The 19866-nt window shown below is 45.0% G+C and overlaps 1 protein-coding gene across 1 annotated transcript in view; it reads right to left on the bottom strand.

The window, feature by feature from the left end:
• Positions 1 to 18451, bottom strand: part of SCML4 (Scm polycomb group protein like 4) — a gene marked incomplete at both ends in the record, with an annotated part of 35616 nt that extends 17165 nt beyond the window's left edge. The window contains 4 exons of the mRNA XM_079550541.1: positions 8691 to 8885; positions 12208 to 12408; positions 14473 to 14602; positions 18296 to 18451. Coding sequence (XP_079406667.1) covers positions 8691 to 8885; positions 12208 to 12408; positions 14473 to 14602; positions 18296 to 18451 — 682 coding nt within the window. The remainder of the gene's footprint in view (positions 1 to 8690; positions 8886 to 12207; positions 12409 to 14472; positions 14603 to 18295) is intronic.
• Positions 18452 to 19866: the final 1415 nt, after the last annotated feature.

Below are 19866 nucleotides of genomic sequence, written 5' to 3'. Positions count from 1 at the left end.
CATACATTTTGGCTTTCCCCTGAATTTTGTATGCCCCAGTCCTGGCTCCAGCTCCCTGCACACTGGTGCTGGTGGGAAGCAAGAAAGGACAGCTTTGTGCAGAGTCCCACTGGCCAGCATCATGAATTTTGTTTCCACCCTTCTCTTTAGCTTACTGATTTCCCTCTGCCAAGAAGTGGGTATCTCACTCCACTGTTTCTCCAGAGAAAGAACTCTGTTTCTCATCTACAGATTCTGAATATCTGCATTTCTTTTCCTCTTGCTGAGACTGGTGGAAGCACAGCCTTATGGCCTGTACAACTTTTTCACCACACTATGAACTCCTGTCTTTTTTTCTTTAGCTACAACACTTGGCACAAGTGACCAACACTTTGGATCCATGTAAGCAGTCTTCTTCATGGAGGATTTCCCATATTTTTATCTAATGAGCTTCAGTTAGCAAGGGTTAGAAACCCACATCTCAGCCTTCATGTAATGGCAAGTAAAGTGTGAAAAACAGAGAAAACAAATGCAGAAATGCAGAGAAAAAAACACTCCAGGTGAGTTTAGCCATCAGCTCCATCTGGAGCAAGGTAGAGAGGGAGAGAGCAGAGTTGTAAACAGTATTAAACACTGTGAAGATATGCCTTGGTTCTGAGCTGCTATCTTCTGTTTTAACATCAGCTCTTTAAAGATTAAAAAGATATCTTTTCCTGTGCCTGCCAAGCAGCCTCACATATTTTCACCCTGTCAGAAAAAGACCATGCTCCTTATCTGCTGCGTAGCTTGAGCCTACTTGCCTCCATCTGCAGATAAGAGCTTCTTGTGATGGATTAAGGCTTTTCTGGTCATCCTGCTGTGATTTACTCTGGGATAACAGCACAGCCCTTTCCTTTTAGCTCCATTGGCTGTTCAGACATGCAGTAGAATGAGAATATGCCGTCACCCCTTAGCAGGTGCTTTGACAGTGCACAAGCACTACAGGGTAACTGTGCCTCAGTTATAGGAGCACACAGTTCACACACTGCACCCACAAGGGAAGGAAGGGGGCTATTCATCAGTCACAACATGAAGGTATACATAAGCCTCATCCGACTGGTTATACGTACTGTGAACAGAGAAACCATGGTCACAACACGGAGATGAAAGCTGCCATGAGTTTTCAAGGGCTCAGTCTGAGGTTTTGCTGCACCATGCATCACCTTGCTGCACCCTCACTGCCCATTGAAATGCAAAATTCTTCAGGGAGAAGCTGCCAGTCAGCTAGCATCAGGATCTAAATATTTTAGAGAATTTTGCAAAACGCAATGTTGCCCTGCTTACAAGACTTCAGCATAGATGATTTTTTTTTTCCATTTTCCCCTGGGTGTTTGCAGTGCAGATGAGAGCTGCATCGTGTTTAATGCAGTAGAACCAGGAAATGAAACTGGCTGGGAACGGATCTACACGGCTTTATTGTCCGAAGTGAGTAAAAAGGGAGAGTAAATTTGCAAGCTAGCTGCTGACAAATAAATTAGATTTGATAATAAAAGGTGCTAGTGTGTATAAATCACCTAGAGATGATTTTTTTTTAAATACTTGGGGATGACAGAATAAACATCTTGTGTTGCAAAGGAAACGTTAGCTCTATCTCACAGTGCAGGCAAATTGCTTAAGTACTGAATACCCATGAGTGAAGGTGAATTCAGTGATATATGGACTCAGCCTTTAGCAAAGTGTTCCCTTCATCTCTTCCTCCTGATTTCAGACTCCGTCTCCCTCGCCTTTATGTTACACCAAGCCACACATCATGAAAAGAGGGATTTCTCAGAGTTGCAACATTCTGTGCCTTATGAGTGTAGCAATATTCTGCGTAGGCAGAGAAAGACAGGAGGCTGCCATCCACCTATTCTGCCTCCAGCCTCCAGCAGCACTCAGGTGCTTTTCTTTTCTATCCACGTATTTTCAAGTGTAGCCTTTATGCTTATTAATCAGCACTGATAAAAGTCACAAAAAGCTGTGTGTAGAATAGATTGTATGAAAACAACTGTGTTATTTGGAAATTGCAGCACATTATGTACTGGCATTCTCTACAGATAAAGTGCTGAATGCATTTCTGTTGTTATCACCATGATGAATCTCCCTGCACTATACTGACTTCAAATATTTAACAGCAATGCTTTTCTATGAAAAACAAATTATTTGAGACACATTACATGAGGTGTCTACAGCAAAGCATAGCAACTGCAAAACAAGCTGTGTTTGCCTGTTAATAACTGATAAACTCATTCAGTGATCAGGTGGAGCACACACAGAGCATGGGTACAGACCCATGGGCACACACAGACATGGGTATGTGCCTATACACAGGTATAAGATATTTCATGAAGTCTGCACTTCATTTCTCTCTGCCTAATACTCAGATGGACTTTCTGGTATTTCTGATTTTTTTTTTTTTTTTCTGTGATATGAACACAACATGGCTTGGACCTAATGCCTTGCTTCTCCTTCACCAATCCATAGAGAAGCCCACCATAAGCATTACATGCTTTGTGATTTCCCAACCCAGATTTGCATTTTTTTCAGTGAGGTGGAGATTCATTCCCTTGCCCATCTCCCACCTGTGCTGCCCATCACCTTGCATCTTCCCTTTCTCACTGCTGCCCACAGCCTGCACCATCTGAACACCAACACCCAACTGTGTGTCCCCCTGCATTTTGCTGCAGATTTTCCCTCACTAGCTTTAATCTCCTGTTCTGCATTCATTTTGCCGACAGATGAATGTTCTTCAAGCAGATGCTGAATATTATTACTCTCTGAAAGGCACTTTGATGTACTCTGTATAATTACTGCTAACAAATAATTCCTGGGGAGTACCACTGAGGGGAGAGAACCGAGCCCAACAAATCTTAAGAAAAATTGGGTGGTTTATTTTCATGGGACTGGAAATGCAGTTGTATGGAGGTTTCCATTTATTTGTTAGCAAAATGGAAAAGGAAAGACTGAAACAGAAAATAAATGAAGACAGATAAAGGAAGAAGAGCCTTTTAAGCTTTTAATCTAACGGGTTAAAAAAAGAGGGCAACATGGGAGAAAAACTGAGCTGAAAAGCTGAAGAACATCCAAGCAAAATTCAGTAGGCTCTTTGAAAAATAAAATGAAAATCTGCCATAGAACCCGTCCAATGAAAACAGCTTAGGCACAAAGCCCCCTTGTCCTCCTTCTCCTCTGCTCTGTTCTCTCCCCAGGGATGTCAACCTGCCCCAATGCGAGCAGCCCTGGGAGTGAGGGAACCCACAGCACACAATGCCCTTCATGTTGTCTGCAGTCATGGAACACAAGGAACAGCCTGAACTAACACAAAGTCATGATCTTGAGGATAATCCTTATCCTCTCAGGAGCAATGAGAAATCGGGTGTGTGCCACTGGTAATGCACTCTATGCTGGGATGGGTGGAGCTTTTGTCACTATTGCCTGTAGTGATGTAGTGATGCCTGTCAGTCTGACTGCATCAGATATGGACATGATGGATAACAGATATTTGTATCAATATTTTAGAAGTTTAATAATGGAAATTCCTGTTTCAACAACCTCCACTTAAACCTTTTAGATCAAGGATTGCACTCCTAACTTCAGATATCTCCTGAAAGAATAATACAGCTCTGCATCTAAAACATAGCTAAAGATGCACCTGAAGCTAAAACCAAGTCGCAATCACATTTTATCTGATTAGAACTGGACTCTCAAAAGGTGTCTTTGCTTCTTCTATGTGATGGAGCATGTAAGGCTTGAATTCAGTGCTTGTGCCCAGCAGTACTTTTTCTGTGATATCACCTCATTCATTATGCTTCATGCAGTTATGCCCATCATTTTATCCACATGCCTTATGCATACCTTTCAATACAGTAAAAGACATGATTTTCCCTTTCTTTAAATTCCACTTCATATCCTAACTCCATACTCAAGAAGAAATGAAGAAACGGCTTCTTTGATGCCATTGACAGACACAACTAAATCTCTTTATTTTTTTGCAGCAGTAAAAAAAATACATTAAAGCAATTTTGTTTTGCCTTTTGTCATCATATCTGATATGGCTAGTGATGGCACTCCAGTGATTGTTGGTAAAAAAAGAAGGACTTATAAAATTAATACAAGATGATGCAATTGCCACCGGCAACTCGCATTTGATGAAATATCACTGCATTGCACATCGAGAAAAATTATTTGTGAAAGTCTTAAAAATGGATAATTTCATGCAAATTGTCATCAAAACTGTCAATTTATTAAAGTTCAAGAGACTGAATCATCACCAATTCCAGGAGTTCCTTACAAGTGTGGATGCTGATTATGGGGATGTCATTTACTTTTCTGAAGGAAGGTGGCTAAGTTGAGATAAAATGCTGAAAAGTTGTTATGATTTGTGAAATGAAATCATGTACTTTATGGAATCAAAAGTAAAATTTGTGCCAGAATGTGAAGATTAAAAATGGCTCACAGGTACAGCATTTTTGGTGGAAAGGTGCCTTCTAACTCAGACCATTCTTCGATTCTATGATTCTGTGATATGATCACTCATTTAAATAAAGTTAAACCTGCATCTTGAAGTTGAAAATCAACTTATTTGTGCTACGTTTCAAACCAAAAGAGCATTTGAAATGAAACTTAAGTTATGACGATCTCAAGTTGTGGCAAATAATTTTATGCATTTTGATATATTGGCTAAACCCAGTCCTGTGAACAGTGACAGATCTGAAGCTGTGCTTTCCATTTTGATAAAAGAATTTGAGAATAGGTCTCAAGATTTTAAAAAAATCATCCATGTTTTGGTACATTTGCAACTCCATTTTCAGTCAATATAAATACATTACCTGTGAATTTTCAAATGGAATATATAGAGTTGTAATCAAACATCCAACTCAAAGAAAAATTTGGTCATATCTCTTTCCTAGGGTTTTATAAGCCCTATCTTACTAGAGAAAAGCATGCCTCACTTCACAATCATGCCATATTCACATTGTAACTTTTTGGCAGTACGAACTTTTGTGAACAATTACTGTCAAGGATGAAGTACAGGAAGAGTAGCATTGCGTAAAAACTCTCTGACAAACACTTTGAGAACTTAGAAAGAATTGCAGCCACTGCCATCAAACCAGACATTGACTCACTAATTTCACAAAAGCAAGATCAAGTATCTCACTAGGTTTGTGGTTTTGGTGCTCTCTGCTTTTTTATGTTTCAGTTAAAAAAAATACATTAAAAATAGTTTCTTTACTTATATTCATTAACATATATCTTATATGTGTTCCAAGACAACTTCTGTTTGTTCAGTGTGGCCCAGGCAAGCCAAAAGGTTGGCACCCATGGATTAGTGGGCTGGTGATGATGTGCTGATAGTAGGACTAGATGATTTTAGGGGTCTTTTCCAACGTTAGTGATTTTTTTCTATGATTCCCTATCTGTGGAGGTACAACAGCCAGGAGAAAGAAGACTTGCCCTTGGCTGGCTGCTGGAGGAAGAGCCAATATTAAATTTGAGATTTCACCATGGCTGGATGGTTTGTGCTTCCTTCCTTAAGTCTGACCTTAGTATTTTATTTATTGTTTAAGGGATAATGTTCATGCCAGAGGAATATATGAGGCAATAAATGGCCTTTGCAGGTAATTAAATGCTGAAGAGATCCAAAGCTACTGATAGCCGTAAAAGCCATTTATTCTGCATGTGCTGTGAAGCCAGAACTACCATCCCTCATAGAGTGGAACGAGACAAGATTAAACAAGCCACAGTACTTGAAAGGGGAAAGACAACATTTTTCTTGTCCTCTGAGGGCTTGAAATTTCTGAGCTGCTATTTATTTGGTGCTTTGAACAGTCAATATTGATTGTAATAATATGTAGTTTTCTATCATGTTATTCTTTTTCTTCTAGCAGTTGTTAAACTGCTAGAAGGGCTTTGCACATGGCGACAAGAACTGCTGCTGTTGTTGGACAGATGCTCCGATAAAGGCACAGCAAAGAAGGATGCCTTGCCCATGCAATCAGTGGGAAAGTCTCTGGTAAACCCAGCTCCTGAATGCCTGGTGCCCTGCCTGCTGCTCATGCTCTCACAGTGCATATAGCATTTGTCAGACCATCTTTTCAGTATGTGTACACAGAACGGGTCCACCTTCTGACACAAAATGTTGGTGATGTAGCACAGTGTCTCTACCTGCTGACTGCAGAGGGTGTGAATGGGAGCACTGAACAAGATCCCTGCCCCACAGGCTTCTCATGCACATTGCCCCAGCACACTTGAAGAATTATTTGCAGAGTTAAATGAGATTTTGTCTTTTTTTAGCTGAAAATTCACTACTTTTCTATGGAAAATTTTAGGGTGCAGGTCTGAGGTGCTTTGAACCCACTTGCCATGGGGACAGGTGACATCTCAAGCTTCACTATGATGCAGATCCGAGGCTGGGGATTTCCTGGACAAAAACCTGGGGCACTACCATAGCTGTTTCCCACCAATTGTTCTCACAGATCCACATCATCTCGCAGCTGACAATACCATTTAGAAGACAGAGCAGCAGGGTGGGTTTGTTCCCAGGTGTGCCAAGCCACTGACTCAGGTTGGATATTAGGAAAAATTTCTTATCAGAGAGGTGAGGCATTGGCACAGGCTGCCCAGGGATGTGATGGAGTCACAGTCCCTGGAGGTGTTCAAGAGCCGTGTAGATGCCAGCTGAGGGATACAATTAGTATGCACAGTGGGGATGGGCTGACTTTTGGACTAGATGATCTTAGTGGTCTCTTCCAACCTTAATGATTCTGTGATTCTGCGACTGTGGGAGGGAGACCAGGCATGGGTTGCAAGAGGCGTTATTAACTCAAGCTCAGGAGGGTGATGCTGTGTCAGCAGGGCTGACTGCACACACAGGCTGTGGGTGCTATCTCTGAGGCATGTCAACATCACTATAAGTGATATACACATGCATCAACAAATCCCACCTGGCCCACGTGAGCCATTAACATCTGGCAGCTGGCTGCAAGCACAGGTGAGTAATGGCTCAGGGGCACGTGCTGCAGGGCAAGGTTAAAAGGTGGCTCCTGTATGGTGTAAGTGGATTAATATGACTGGACACGATGCAGGCCTCGCCTTTCACATCTGCCAGTGTAAATCAAGAGTAACCGCACCGAAGTCGATACATGTGTTAAATTCATTGGCACACAGAGGCTGAAAGGCGCATGGTTTTAAAGACAAGAACATCTCGATTATGAGCTGAAAATCAGACACAATGAAAAATGGAGCTGCTTTGCATGGTTTCCCGTGGTGCTTTATTATGGCCCTGCACCTTTCATGCAAGATCTGTCCCAATTGAGGCTCTCTCAGACCTGTCTGCACAAAGGCCTCCCATTGTCCTTCATTATCACGACTGCAGAGAACACCTGTCCCGGCTCGGTGAAGCAGAGGGGCCTCTGTGCTGACCTCGCTGCAGAGAAATTCTGGCTTCGAGGGAGGAAGGAAGGAGATTTAGGCAATGCAACACCACACAGAGACTCAGAGGCTCAAGCTCCAGTGCTATTGAATATAGCCTTTCATTATGAATAGGAATATTATTTATCTGCCTGCAACAAAAGCAGCCTCGGAGTCTATCTCCTGGGGTCCATTGCCACAATTTCCACACCTTGCAACCAATAATGCAACACTGCTAATGATAACCTGTTGGAGTCAAAAGTGGGTAGCAGCCAGGCTGGGATAAGCTGTGAAGCATGTGTGATGGCAGAACCCAGCTCTCAGCACTCATATCTCAGCACTCACTTCTGCAGTGAAATGGTGGAGTGGGAGATGTTCAGGGTGTGTCAGCCATGGCAGAAACTGAAGCCTTTCATCACATACAGCCTCACCATGCAAAAGCAAAAGCAAATGCAAATGTAAATGTAAATGCAAATGCAAAGACAAATGCAAGGCCTCCTGAGCTGCTCTCTGTTCTACCGAAATCCCTTCACCCCTCAGAAACATTCAGATTGCTGCAAATGCCTTATTTCGGAGGAAAATTATATTGCTTTTCAGTATTGGCTCCTTCTTTTCCTCCATTATACTTAAGAGTAGCAGCTGGATTTCTCCACATAGGAATGTTTGTGCCCCGTGTGCACACCCCCCTCTCAGCTTTAGTGTGCAAATTACACCCTTCAATTATTCCTGCAAACAAGAAATTTGTGGAATGCAGTTGCGGACATGAAAACACCTTTCTCTCATTGTAGACATGAAAACATGTCATTGAGTGCATAAGAGAGAGTCTGTTCCCTTGGCACTCATATCACTGTTAATGAAAGGCAGCAAAATAATTTAAGTTGGGGTGGTCCTGCTAGTGAAACCATAACTTTGCACCTCTCTTTCAATTCCTTTGAGACTTCTACCCCAGGGCCAGATACGGTTGAGGAGGCCAGAATTCATGGGAGAAAACCGGTAGAAACAGGGACAGCGGAGATACACAATCCTTGTTTCCTCAGAAAGAGAGATTAAGGAGGCATAAAACAATCATAAAATTGTCCCTGTCAATGTTGAGGCTTCTCAACACAGTGGTTCTCAGCTGAGAACTTCCTCAACAGCCACGAGGAAAGACACTGTAGATCTGTGTGCTGCTTTCCTCTGGAAAGATCTCCCAGGGATCTGCACTGCTCTAGCATACCTCTAGCATATCTAACCATCTCTTCAGCACTATTAAACCCGGAGCACACATTGACAGGGCAGCCTACCTGCCTCGATACGTCTGTCCTCGTACACTTCCACACTTTCTGACATGGTGCCGTACTGCTGGAAGGGCTGGTTGCTGAAGAGGTGCTCACACAGGAGGCTGCGGCACAACTTCTTCAGGAAGCGCAGTACATACCCAATGCTGTTCACTGCCAGCAGGTTCAGGAAGTGCTGCTTCCCCTCAAAAAATGCTGAGACTGGAAAGGAAACAAGAGCAGTTCAATACCCAGCAAGGTATGGATGTTTATCATTTGGGAGCAGGGAAGATTTCACACTAATATTTGTCTGCATGTCTCAAAGTATTTTACCCAGTCACCCCACCTGAAGTCCAAAACAGACTAGAAGAGCTTAAAGACCTGAATTCTTGTGACCCAGATCACTTTTCCCTGGGAACACTGAAAAATGCAGCCTGGCATGAATGGCAGTGCAAGGATATCTGAGAGAGGCATCCAACTGAAAACTGCTCTATATGATCAAAAGTAGGCAATTACAATGCAATTCTCAAAGTTCTAAAGAAAATGAAAAGATGAGAATTAAAGATGTGGCTGTGAACAGAATAAAAGGTACCAGGGTTCTACTGAGGAGTGGTCTGCCTGACTAAATCAGGAATCTTTACTTAGTGGCATAACTATACCTATAGGCAAGGGAGGGGTGGTGGTGGTCTATCTGGTATTCGTTAATCCATGAGAAATCTTTCATTAAAGTGGAAATCACTATGTGTGAAAGGTGAGTAAGAAGACTCCTCTGCCAGCAGGACAGCTCTTGTGCTCAAGAGAAAAGGGCATTGGTCAACACTGGCACAAGAACCTGCTGCTGATGCTGATGCTGGAAAGCATCTTCAATGGAGAAGAGGACAGAGATCTCACACAGAAAGGACTGCCTGATCTTGACAATTGCAATAATAAAATTGGCTGGACATACAATACTAAGAATAAAGGCTATCTATCTATCTATCTATCTATCTATCTATCTATCTATCTATCTATTTATTCGTTCATTCATTCTGAGAAGCTGAGATCTGATCAGAGGAGAAAAGATGGGACAAGCTCACCAGAGATTCCCATGAACCACCCAGCTGACACATCAATGAAAAAGACAAATAGATTTCCAGGAGATGTTGCGCAAAACATTCCGGGATAGAAGAGGGATTGTCAAGTCCTGGTGAAACCTGAAGTGATCTGGTGAGTAGGATGAGAACCACTCTCGAGATATAAATCAAAGTGGGACTCAAAGGTGAGAGCAAAGAGATTAAAATTCCTGGGTGGAGCTGTCAAAGGAATATTTAGCCAGAATTCAAAGAGTGCACAGGTCCTAGCCCCCAGAGAGGTGGAAGGGTCACAGCAGACCCAGAGGACCACTTGTAGCAGGACACATTCAAGTGCCAACAAGTTTGCAGCGAGGACTATGTGATATGTCTGCCTGAACTTCACCACCCAGAAGGCTTTCTCTAGTCCTCCATCCTTGAGTCACTACTAATAAGTCTAGTTTTCAGTCTTAGGCTCATTATCTTCAGAATAGCTTCCAAGATTCCTGCAGACCTGAGCTACCATACGGGATTGCAGTCCACATCTGACTGAGCAGTCATGAGCTGAGCCATAGAAAGGTGATGACTGCCTGTGCTGCTGCTGGGATGGGAGAGAGCTGCAGTCTCAGAGCTCCACCATGACCAGTGGGCCATCATCTCTCCTGGGTGTCCAGAACAGGCGAGAGGTTTGGGACAATGTTGGCCAGGTGACTTTAACTCAGGTACATGAAGCCAGGACAGCTCAGAGGAATTGAGAACAGAGCATTTGTCAGGCTCGTTGAAAATGTGACCTTTCTGCTTGCAATGAAAATCATGCAGCACAGAGCCAGGAAAAAACAATGGAGTTTTGCACTAAGTTACTCCAGTTTCATGTGTTTTTGTCCAAATTTGTGTCATTCTTAGCATACTTCCAAAGTCTCTTAGAAAAGGCACACCTGTAGTTAGAGAGCACATAGGAGAATCAGAGAAGTGGGAATGAAGCAGCAGTGACGTCCTGTTCCACACAGTGCATGGTCCCTGTACAAGTGCTACAACTTCTGGGGTTCACAGTGCTTGGCTTGACTCAGCTGCAGCTCTCTGAAGCTCTGAAGAGCACTGTTCCCACACTCCCATCATTTCATTTCCACAGTACCCTCATGTGCCAAGACAACGTTGTGGCACAAATCTCCTGAAGTGATTAAAAATAATTCCCTGTTCAGTCTGAGAGACAGGCCAAGGCCTCAGCATGGGACAGGAGAGGTCATCCAGACACAGTGAGAAGTGTCACTCTGGAAACATGAGAAGCTCCTGGGAAATTCCCTCTGATCTCTGTTTCTCTCTGATGTATTTATTTAGAGATGCTCCATTGGAGGCTGCTGCAGGACTTCTGCAGTTCCTGCAGCTGAGAGCAAGTTCAGCTCTGGGCCTGCAGTTGGACACATCAAAAGCTGAACCCTGTGCACTCTCCTTCAGAGCAACATGTGAACCCCACACAGGGTTCCAGAGCTGCTCTTCATTGTACAACTGCATGAAAAGCTCAGCTACAGTTGTAGCTTGAGCAATGAGCAGTGAGCTCTGAAGCTACCCCTGCTCCTACTCTCAGTTACTGCTGCAACACTCCTTACAAGCACATCTCCCTTTCATCATATTGACACTGGTGCAGCAGTTCATTTTACACAAGCAGAAGTGATGTTCAAAGCTGCTTGCCACTCTGTTCATGTAAACGGGACAGCTAGGACAGGCAATGTTAGGGATCATGATAAGGCTTCAAGTGTTTTCCAGTTGTTCACAACCCACAGCACTACAAGATTGCTGAGGTTGGCAGGTACCTCTGCATCTGTCTGGTCCAATCCCTGCTTGAGTTTGGACAGCCCAGCAGGGCACCCAATCCCATGTCCAGGTGGCTTTATAGACACCTGAGGAAGAGATCCTACAGACTCTAGGCAGCTTGTGCCAGCACTCCATCACTTGCACAGCACAGCACTGCTGTCTGGTGCTTAGAGAGAGCCTCCTGTGCTCCAGTTTGTGCCCACTGGTTCTTGTCTTGGCACTGGACACCACTGAAAAGAACCAAGCTATGTGATCTTTGCACCTTCCCCCCAGGTATTTACAGGTATTGATGAGATCCCCCTGAGCCTCCTCTTCTCCATGCTGAGTAGGCCCAGCTCTCTCAGCCTCTCCTCACAGCAGAGGTGCCCCAGTCCCTTCAGCATCTTGGTGCTGCTTTCCAGCTAGATGTCCTGGTGCCTGGGGCTGTTCCTCCCCAGGTGCAGCCTCGCACTTCTCCTTGCTGAACTCCCAGATGATCCTGTCAGCCCCTCTCTGTGCTGTTGGGATACCTCTGGGTGGCAGCATAGCCTCCAGCTGAGTTTGGTGCCATCTGTAAATTTACTGGGGAGGCTCTCTACTCTGTCATCCAGAGCGTTCATGGAGTTGTTAAATGACTGAACCCAGTACCAACCCCTGGGGTACTCCACTTGTTACTGGCCTCCCACCCCTGCACAAAAATGCCATACCTGACACCATCTCTCCTCCATAGCCTTGCTTGATGAGTGAGAAGACAGTCTTTTGCTGAAGCGCACAGTCGATGCAAGCCTGAACAGCCTGCTGCAGGACTGAGGAAGGTCTCTCAGGCCCAAAGTGCTCTGGCAGTTGCTGCACTTTCTTTTGGTCGAGGTACGGCCCCAGATTAGCTTGTTTGTTGATGTAAATGCAGACTGTGGGCACAAAATCTCAACATGGTTATTACAAAAAGGCCCTCAGAGCACCCAGCAAATGCTAGCTTTATGTATTTCTATTAATTTCATGAGCTCTTTCATTCATGAATCAATGCCATTTGTGATGATACAGTCAGGCTTCCCTCTGCTAATTACCCATTGCCAAAGTGAAGTTAGTGAAGCTTGGGCCTTTGCTCATAGTCACAGACAAGGACAAGCTGAGGTCTTTGAGTTCCCACAAATGACCTGTATGTGCCTAGGGTTTGGGCTTTGCAGACTGTCCATGCACCCAGCTGGTGAGAAGAACAGGGGCCCAGGGGGTGAAGGATAGTACTGAGCCAAGGTGTTTCAGCAACAGCTAAACTCTACCTTGAGGCATTTTGTTTGGTTTTTTTTCTTTCTGTGTGTTTTTTGGGCTGGTTTATGGAGATGCCTTTTGAGAAACATTGCTCTGATCTTAGTTTTATGAGACTTTGGCTCAAGCTTTGGCTTCTGGAAGGTGATTTCAGGGGGCTATGCTGTGCTGCAGTGCTACACCATGGGCTGTGGGAGGTTCTTGACCCTCCACGTCCAATCCTTTCTGACCCCCCTTGTCCTGCATGCTGCACCACACCAACGGGACAGTTATTGCCTGCAGCGCCAAGCCCATGGGGATCACAAAGGCACATCTGCAAGGGATGTGGGTACATTCCACGAGGTGGAGCAGGAAGTTTTTCTGTGCCGTCAGACTTGCTTGCAATAGCCAAAAAATCAGTGTTCTCCCTATGCTTGTGTAAGCACCTTTAAGCCTGGCTGAGGCTAACGACATCTCAGAGGCACAGACTGGTGCTGTGGTAACTACAGGCGACCGAGACACAGCCTGAAGTCAGGCTAAAGTGAGATGTATTATAATAGCTGGCTGAGTGCACTGGAGCTGTCATCTCTCAGACAATATAACATTATCCTCTGACAGAAATCAGATATGTGACAAAAAAACATCAAGCAATGCGGAGGACATGATGACAGCTGCGTAAAGTTGGAAATAATTTACAGTTTGCATCGCTATAATGAAAATCTAGTGCGACTGTCATAGCACACACTGCCACCACATCCCTCACCCAGCCGCAGAAGGGGCTCAAGCAGTATATCCTGGGTAAACAGGACCATAATAGCCATTGTAATTATTGTTACATGGCATCGTGCACCTTCAAAGCGCCAAGCAAGCCAAGGCACAGTGCACCCAGGGACAGCAGCAGCATGTATGGGTTGCAGGATGCTGTCAGGTGAATCTCACCAGGTGCCAAGCCTCACCGGTTTTGCTAGCTTGGGCCTGCCTCTGTCCCTTCATCCCTGCTCTGGCTGGAGCCTTCACGCACCAGCCACATCTTGCAGTGCAGCAGAATGTGAGATGCTGCTTGGCGCTCTGCAGCCTTCATGTGTGACAGGATAAATGAGAATAAAATATATTATTGTCGTCACAATGCTTAGTATCATTTTGCTACAAGAGCAGATGGAAAACTTCTCCTCTGTGCATCCCAGCTAAGAAATAATGGGATTTATATGTTTAGTTTAGAACCTAATGTTATCTAATCCATTTCTCTGCTGAAATCTCTGGGTATATCTACTGTCTTGTTGATTTTCTTCTCATTTACAGCAGTTTAAGGCATTGACCTATGTTCCTTCTGCTCTGATAAGTAAGCAAAAAGGAGTAAGACTACCATCAGAAATGACCAGGTGTGCTGTTGCTGTGAGTCATTGGGGTCTAGGTGCTGGTTAACTCCCTCTTTGTCTTTCTCTTCCCATAGAGGCAAGAGATACTCCCTGCTCACATGGTTTTGGGTGTGGTCATTGTGACACGGATGATGGGGACCATAAAATGTTGTGATCATAGGATGCTGATGCCTGCATTTCAAGAAGAATGGGCCCAAAGTCTCTGCCATACCTGGCACTGTCAAAGCATAGTCCTACAGTCTGATCTGGAAGTCCCATTTTCATGAACTGTGCCTGCTCTGGAAAGCACAGAAGCCGGCTGCCAGTTGTGGGATCTGTTCAGCCCCTTGCTGCAGCATGCTTCAGTTTACATACCTGTAAGAGCCTGTGGGGTGGTTGATTTGGGGACAGTGGCTGCGTCCTGTGGAATTGAACTCACATCAGGCTCTGGCGTGCTTCTTGGTGGAGAAATTGGTAGGGGAGTCATCAGGACACGAGACTTCAGCTGCAAAAAAAGCCAATTGTGTGGGTAACAAAAACAAACACCAGATATTCCAGTTTCGCTCTGCATGTGTCCCTCCCCAGCAGCTCCCACCTGGGAGCAATTTGCAGCCGCAGGCTGGGAGCTCTACACTGGCAGGAGGCAGGAGCCCACAGCCGGGCTGATTTGCAGCAGGCAGCAACACTTCCAGCTATGGGATGCAAATATTATGCCACCCATGGGGCAGTTATTTACACCTGAGCAAACTGGGCATAACACTCTAACAAATCAGAGCAGTGGCATTTTACAACCTGTTTCATGTGCGTGTAAATAATTCCCAGTGATTCACAACAGGGGAGACATGGGTGTTTTATCCACATCATACTTCAGGGCTAAATTCTGCTCTTGGTTATGGGGGTGTAGAACTTCTGTGGATCCAGCAGCACCATGAGGCTCCTTTGGGTTGGCACCTGTGTAAATAAGCTCAGACCATCGTCCACAGTGTGCTACTACCCAGCAATAAATAACAACTGTTGCAGTTACACCCAGCAATCTTCATGACCCACAGCTTGTCTCCGAGAAGAAAAACAGTGTGAATTTACAGCACAACATCACCATGTATTTTAGGTAGAACTGAAGCCAGACCATTAGCTACAGACCAAAACCTCCAGTAGTCCTGATGGAGAATAGAGGTTATTTGGGATAAAGATTTATGTTGTCCACGATTTATGGTTGCAACCATGTAAAACAAGCATTGCTATGTTAGTGTGACAGTAAGAACGGGAAATGGAGGAAGGGAGAGGGGCGGTTGCTGGGCTTACCACCACCAAAGGGACTTTTTTAAATCTTAGGGACTTTGGGCCCTTCCCCAGGTAGTGGCTTATCCCAGCAAGGGCTTCACTATAAGAGGATTTTAGGGTCTCTCTTGATTTCAGTAGCATGGTAGCTAGTACAGGGATGGTATCCATCAAAACAAACAAAACAGCTGTTTCACTTGCACCCTAGCTCTTTGTCCCTGTGCTCACAGCTCACTGGCCTCAAGCAGAGGTTGCTGGTGGAGGCAGAGGTTTGCCAGTGCCCAGCAGCTTCTTCTACCTGGTACCTGGTGCTGGGGGCAAGGCAGGCTGCTGTTCAAGAGCAAAGAAAGAGAAGGCAAGTGTTGCCAACACTCAGCAGCTTGCAAGCTCCTTCTTGACATTCTGTTGGTGTAGTGAGAGGTTTACTGCAAATTTAATTGCAACGGTACGTGCTCTTCAGCCTTTGGGTACAGATAAATGCCATATTTATAAGGGGTAGAAGAGACTATGCCTTCATTTGATCAAAATTAAACAATGCCTAATAACAAGAGACAGCATGGTAGCGAACATGGCTAAAATACCTTCTGGGTACCAAAACCCACAGCTGTCCCTGTGTCTCACTAAGTGCTTTAAATTAAAGGTGTCTTTTCTCGGACTGACTCTTCTCTATCAGAAACCCAATCCGCCAGCTGAATGAGAGCTGGGCAGTAGAGAGCATGTGCAGACGCAAGTGAAAGAAATGGTAAAAAAGAGAGAAAGAGAGATTGGGAAGACAGAGCAAATCTGCCAAAGCACTTTGGGAATTCCTTGCAGTAAGGCTCTCAAGCAGCTTTTGAGTACCAAATGCCATAAACTGACTGAGTACAGCATAAGAGAAAAAAGACAATGGCTGCTTTAGAACACACTGTACAACAACAACCCTGGTCTTATTGACCATGGAAAAGGGACCAGAGGAAGCTTGGGGAGAAAACAAGCATGTCTGCTCGGCAAAGTCACTGTGCATTAGAGGCAGAGACCATGTGGGTTTTCATCTAGTTGATGCAGGCTGTGCGCTGATTTGAGTATTCAACCATGACAGGGATGACTCTGGTGAGCCCTAGGGTTTCTGATATGCCCTGAACACCCACATGGAGCACTCAGCAGAGCTGGTATTTCTGCCATCCTATACAAAAACAGGGAGATAGGCAATGGTATTTCCCAGATACAGCCCTCCCCCCTCCGGGTTCTGCTGCCTGTTACTTGGATGCCCTCTAGCACCGCACACACCCTGCAGCAGCACTGCTCTGGCAGTGCAAGGAGCGGGGCAGATCCTCCCACTACCAGGCGGGGCAGCTGGACAATCTCTTGCTAATGAGATTTAGAATTCTGGGAAGAATTCTGTGCTTAGGAAAAATACAGTGTCTTATTGCTTGTGTGTGCCCCATCGTGGAGGTTCTCAAGGCCAGGATGGATGGGGCCCCGGGCAGCTGAGCTGGAGGCTGGCAGCCCTGTCCACGGCAGGGGTTGAGGCTGGCTGGGCTTTGAGGTCCCTTCCCACCCAAGGCAGTCTGCGATTCTGTGATTCTCTGGCAAATAGCCAGCATCAGGTACAAAATGATTTTTGGAAAAAGAGCTAGTGAAATTTTATAACTGAATCTGCAAAAAAGAATAAACAGGTGAGTGGAGAAAAGGGCTTTGCTCTGAGGTGAAGCATGGTGACATGTCAGTTAAGGAAGACACAGACATTTGCTTTAATATCTATGAAAACAAGCAATGGGTCATCTGGTTATAAAGAGTATGTGATTAAAAATGTATGGTATTCACATCTTGGTCAAAATAAATTTAAATCTAGGCTGTAAATTCCTAGTTCACTAAAAATTCAGAAGTATTTTTCCATCTGCTCTGTAATAATTTGGCTATCTGGTTGCTATAAAGAATTTGGTTGCCTGCCACTTGGCCACAGTCATTTTTAAAAATGCATTTAAATCTCATGGCATCTGAAAGTTGTACAATTAGTGAGCTAATTAAATCAAGCTCGAGTTCCCCATCAAAAAGGCAATCTTTGACTCATGCTCAGACAGAGCATCTCGCTTCAGCTGAGTGCACTACATGCAAAGGCTCCTGCCAGAAAATGTTTCTGTGGTGTACAAATCCTGCAATGTAAAACAATAGCATGGGGCCAGACACCTCGGGGTACAGACCTCAGAACACTGGGCCATAAATCGTAATGGCATTTCTTGCTGCTAGCTGCCACTCCCCAAGGAATAACATCATCTCGATGGCGGTGCCCAGCTGCCCTGACACTGTGATCCAAAGCACAACGCCATGGCAGCACCATGGCAAATCTGAGCCTTCCTCTCTGATTCTCCTGTGCACAGACTGGTGTTGCGCAAAAGGCTTTCTCACAGGAGGAGGGGTGTGATTGGTGTGGAGCAGAATGTGCGACCAACATCTATTTTTCACGTTACAGATCCATTGCAAATGGACAGACAGGCTGCTGACACACCATGCACAAGGTCAGAGTGAGATCTGGCAAACAACTCAGGGCTCCATTTCACCACATCTCCACAGTGTTATTACATCAGAATTGAACAGTTTTAATCCAAAGGGCCTACAAGTGACCCAGCGTCACTGATAACAGCATTGGTAACTGCAAGTGACTGAAGTAAATCAATTCAGATGTTTCCATCCTGAAGTTTTAATTTAATACTGAAGTAAACAATACTTTCTCAGTATTTTCATATGCCATGTTTAAAAAAAAAAACCCAAAACTAGAAACATTCTATTTTTTTAATAGGGTGGAAGAGGAAGCGGCTCTTCTTTCTTTCTCCCCCCAGCACTTGCACAGTTGCCTCCTTTCCTGCATTTCCCCTGAAATCCTAGGACAAAACTTATTACAAACAACAGGAGGGGAAGAAGAGTGTGAAAAACACATATCTACCTTGTGTCCGGGCTTCCTCCCTCTCTTCTTTGGGATCTTTACGACTGGCAGAGCCCCGCTGGGTGCAGAGAATAGGCTTTGGACGGTCACCTTGATGGGTGCAGGCTGCAACGGGGGCCGGCCTCGCTTCCTCCCTGCAATGCGGGGGGATGGCATGGCTGCGGGGTCCTGGAGGGTGGGCAGGGGTGGAGAGTGGCTCATCCCAGGAGCTGTGGGTCAGCCAGGAGCAGGGAGAAAGAAGAAAAGAACTTTCTACTCAATTTTTCATTTCATGGCTTTTCATCAGCACACCGAGCAGTAGCACGTTTTCTCACACCGTCATTTTGTCTTTTACTGTGGACCATAAAGCAACAACGAACGTGCTACAGACATCCACCCATCGTGCAATTCACTGACCACATTCAACTCTTACTCCTCCAAAATGAGACCAGTCTGCAGGCATGCCCATTCCTCCCCACTGACTGTGAGTACAGTGCAGGGAGATGCATCAGGTGGCAAGGTCTCTATTGCAGGTGGCTAACAGTGAATTCCACAGTGGCATCCTTACCCTGCATCCTGCAGATGAGCTGATGAAGGCACTTTCTTGCACCCATTAGGATCACTGAGCGCTATCCCATGGCCTTTAAAAAGCACCTCAATGTCTCTGTTGAGTCCTCATTTTGCCAGTGTCAGAGATTTGGTGGCCAACCAGCTCAAGTAGTGAGCAACTCACTCGGTGCTGAATGTTCCCACCCCGCTTACAGTGGGATACTCTCCTGCAGTCCCTTCCAACCTGCATTTTTCTACAACCCACTGATTCTGCAGCTCCTTCCTCACCTTGGAAGCACTGCCCACATCAAACAGGCCTCCCCCCCATCTCACAAAGCACAGCCTTCCCGAACAGAGAGGCAGAGCTGGACCGCCAGGCTGCCGGCATAAAGTAGGAGGATTGCCAAACATTTACTCTCTGCAATTTTATAGCATCTGTTACCACGCATGCTAGTAGTGGGCTTTTGGATGTACTCCATCAAAAGCTGTTATTTCATCACAACTTCGTGCAGCTGATGAAGTTGAACAGGGGTAATGGAGTGGAATCTGGTCCATTTCCCTCTGTCCAAGTTTTAATAAAGAAAACAAATATACAACCATACACAGAGAATCAAGGGAACACACAGCATTCTTCATAGCTTCTGGCAAGGGTCGTGTGCTAACAAAGGTCAATAAAAAACCCATGCAGAAATAGCTTTTTGAATGTTGTTTTTTGCAGGCATCTGCTTTCCTGAGCGTGGGCAGAATGCTAACCCCGGCCCCAGCCGGCATACATTGCTAGGCATAAGGGCATAAGCAATTCTCATGCTTTTCTGATAAGCCTTGCTATGGCTGACGTTTTCAATTTCATGCTCCCCCAGGCCAGTGATAACAGAAGACTCCTTGCTTTACATTTTTACAGAGCTGACTCCTGGCCCTCTCGCTTATGGAGAAAAGCCTGAAGATGTGGTCCCAGTGCATCCTTGATGCTCGAAAGAAACAGAGAGCAAGCAGAGGTTTGTTCATTACTACAAACAACTACAGATTTCTACAAAATCTACAAA

The sequence above is a fragment of the Tetrao urogallus genome, assembly GCF_951394365.1.
Source record: "Tetrao urogallus genome assembly, chromosome: 2".
NCBI lineage: Eukaryota > Metazoa > Chordata > Aves > Galliformes > Phasianidae > Tetrao > Tetrao urogallus.
This window is presented reverse-complemented; position numbering and strand designations above follow the sequence as displayed.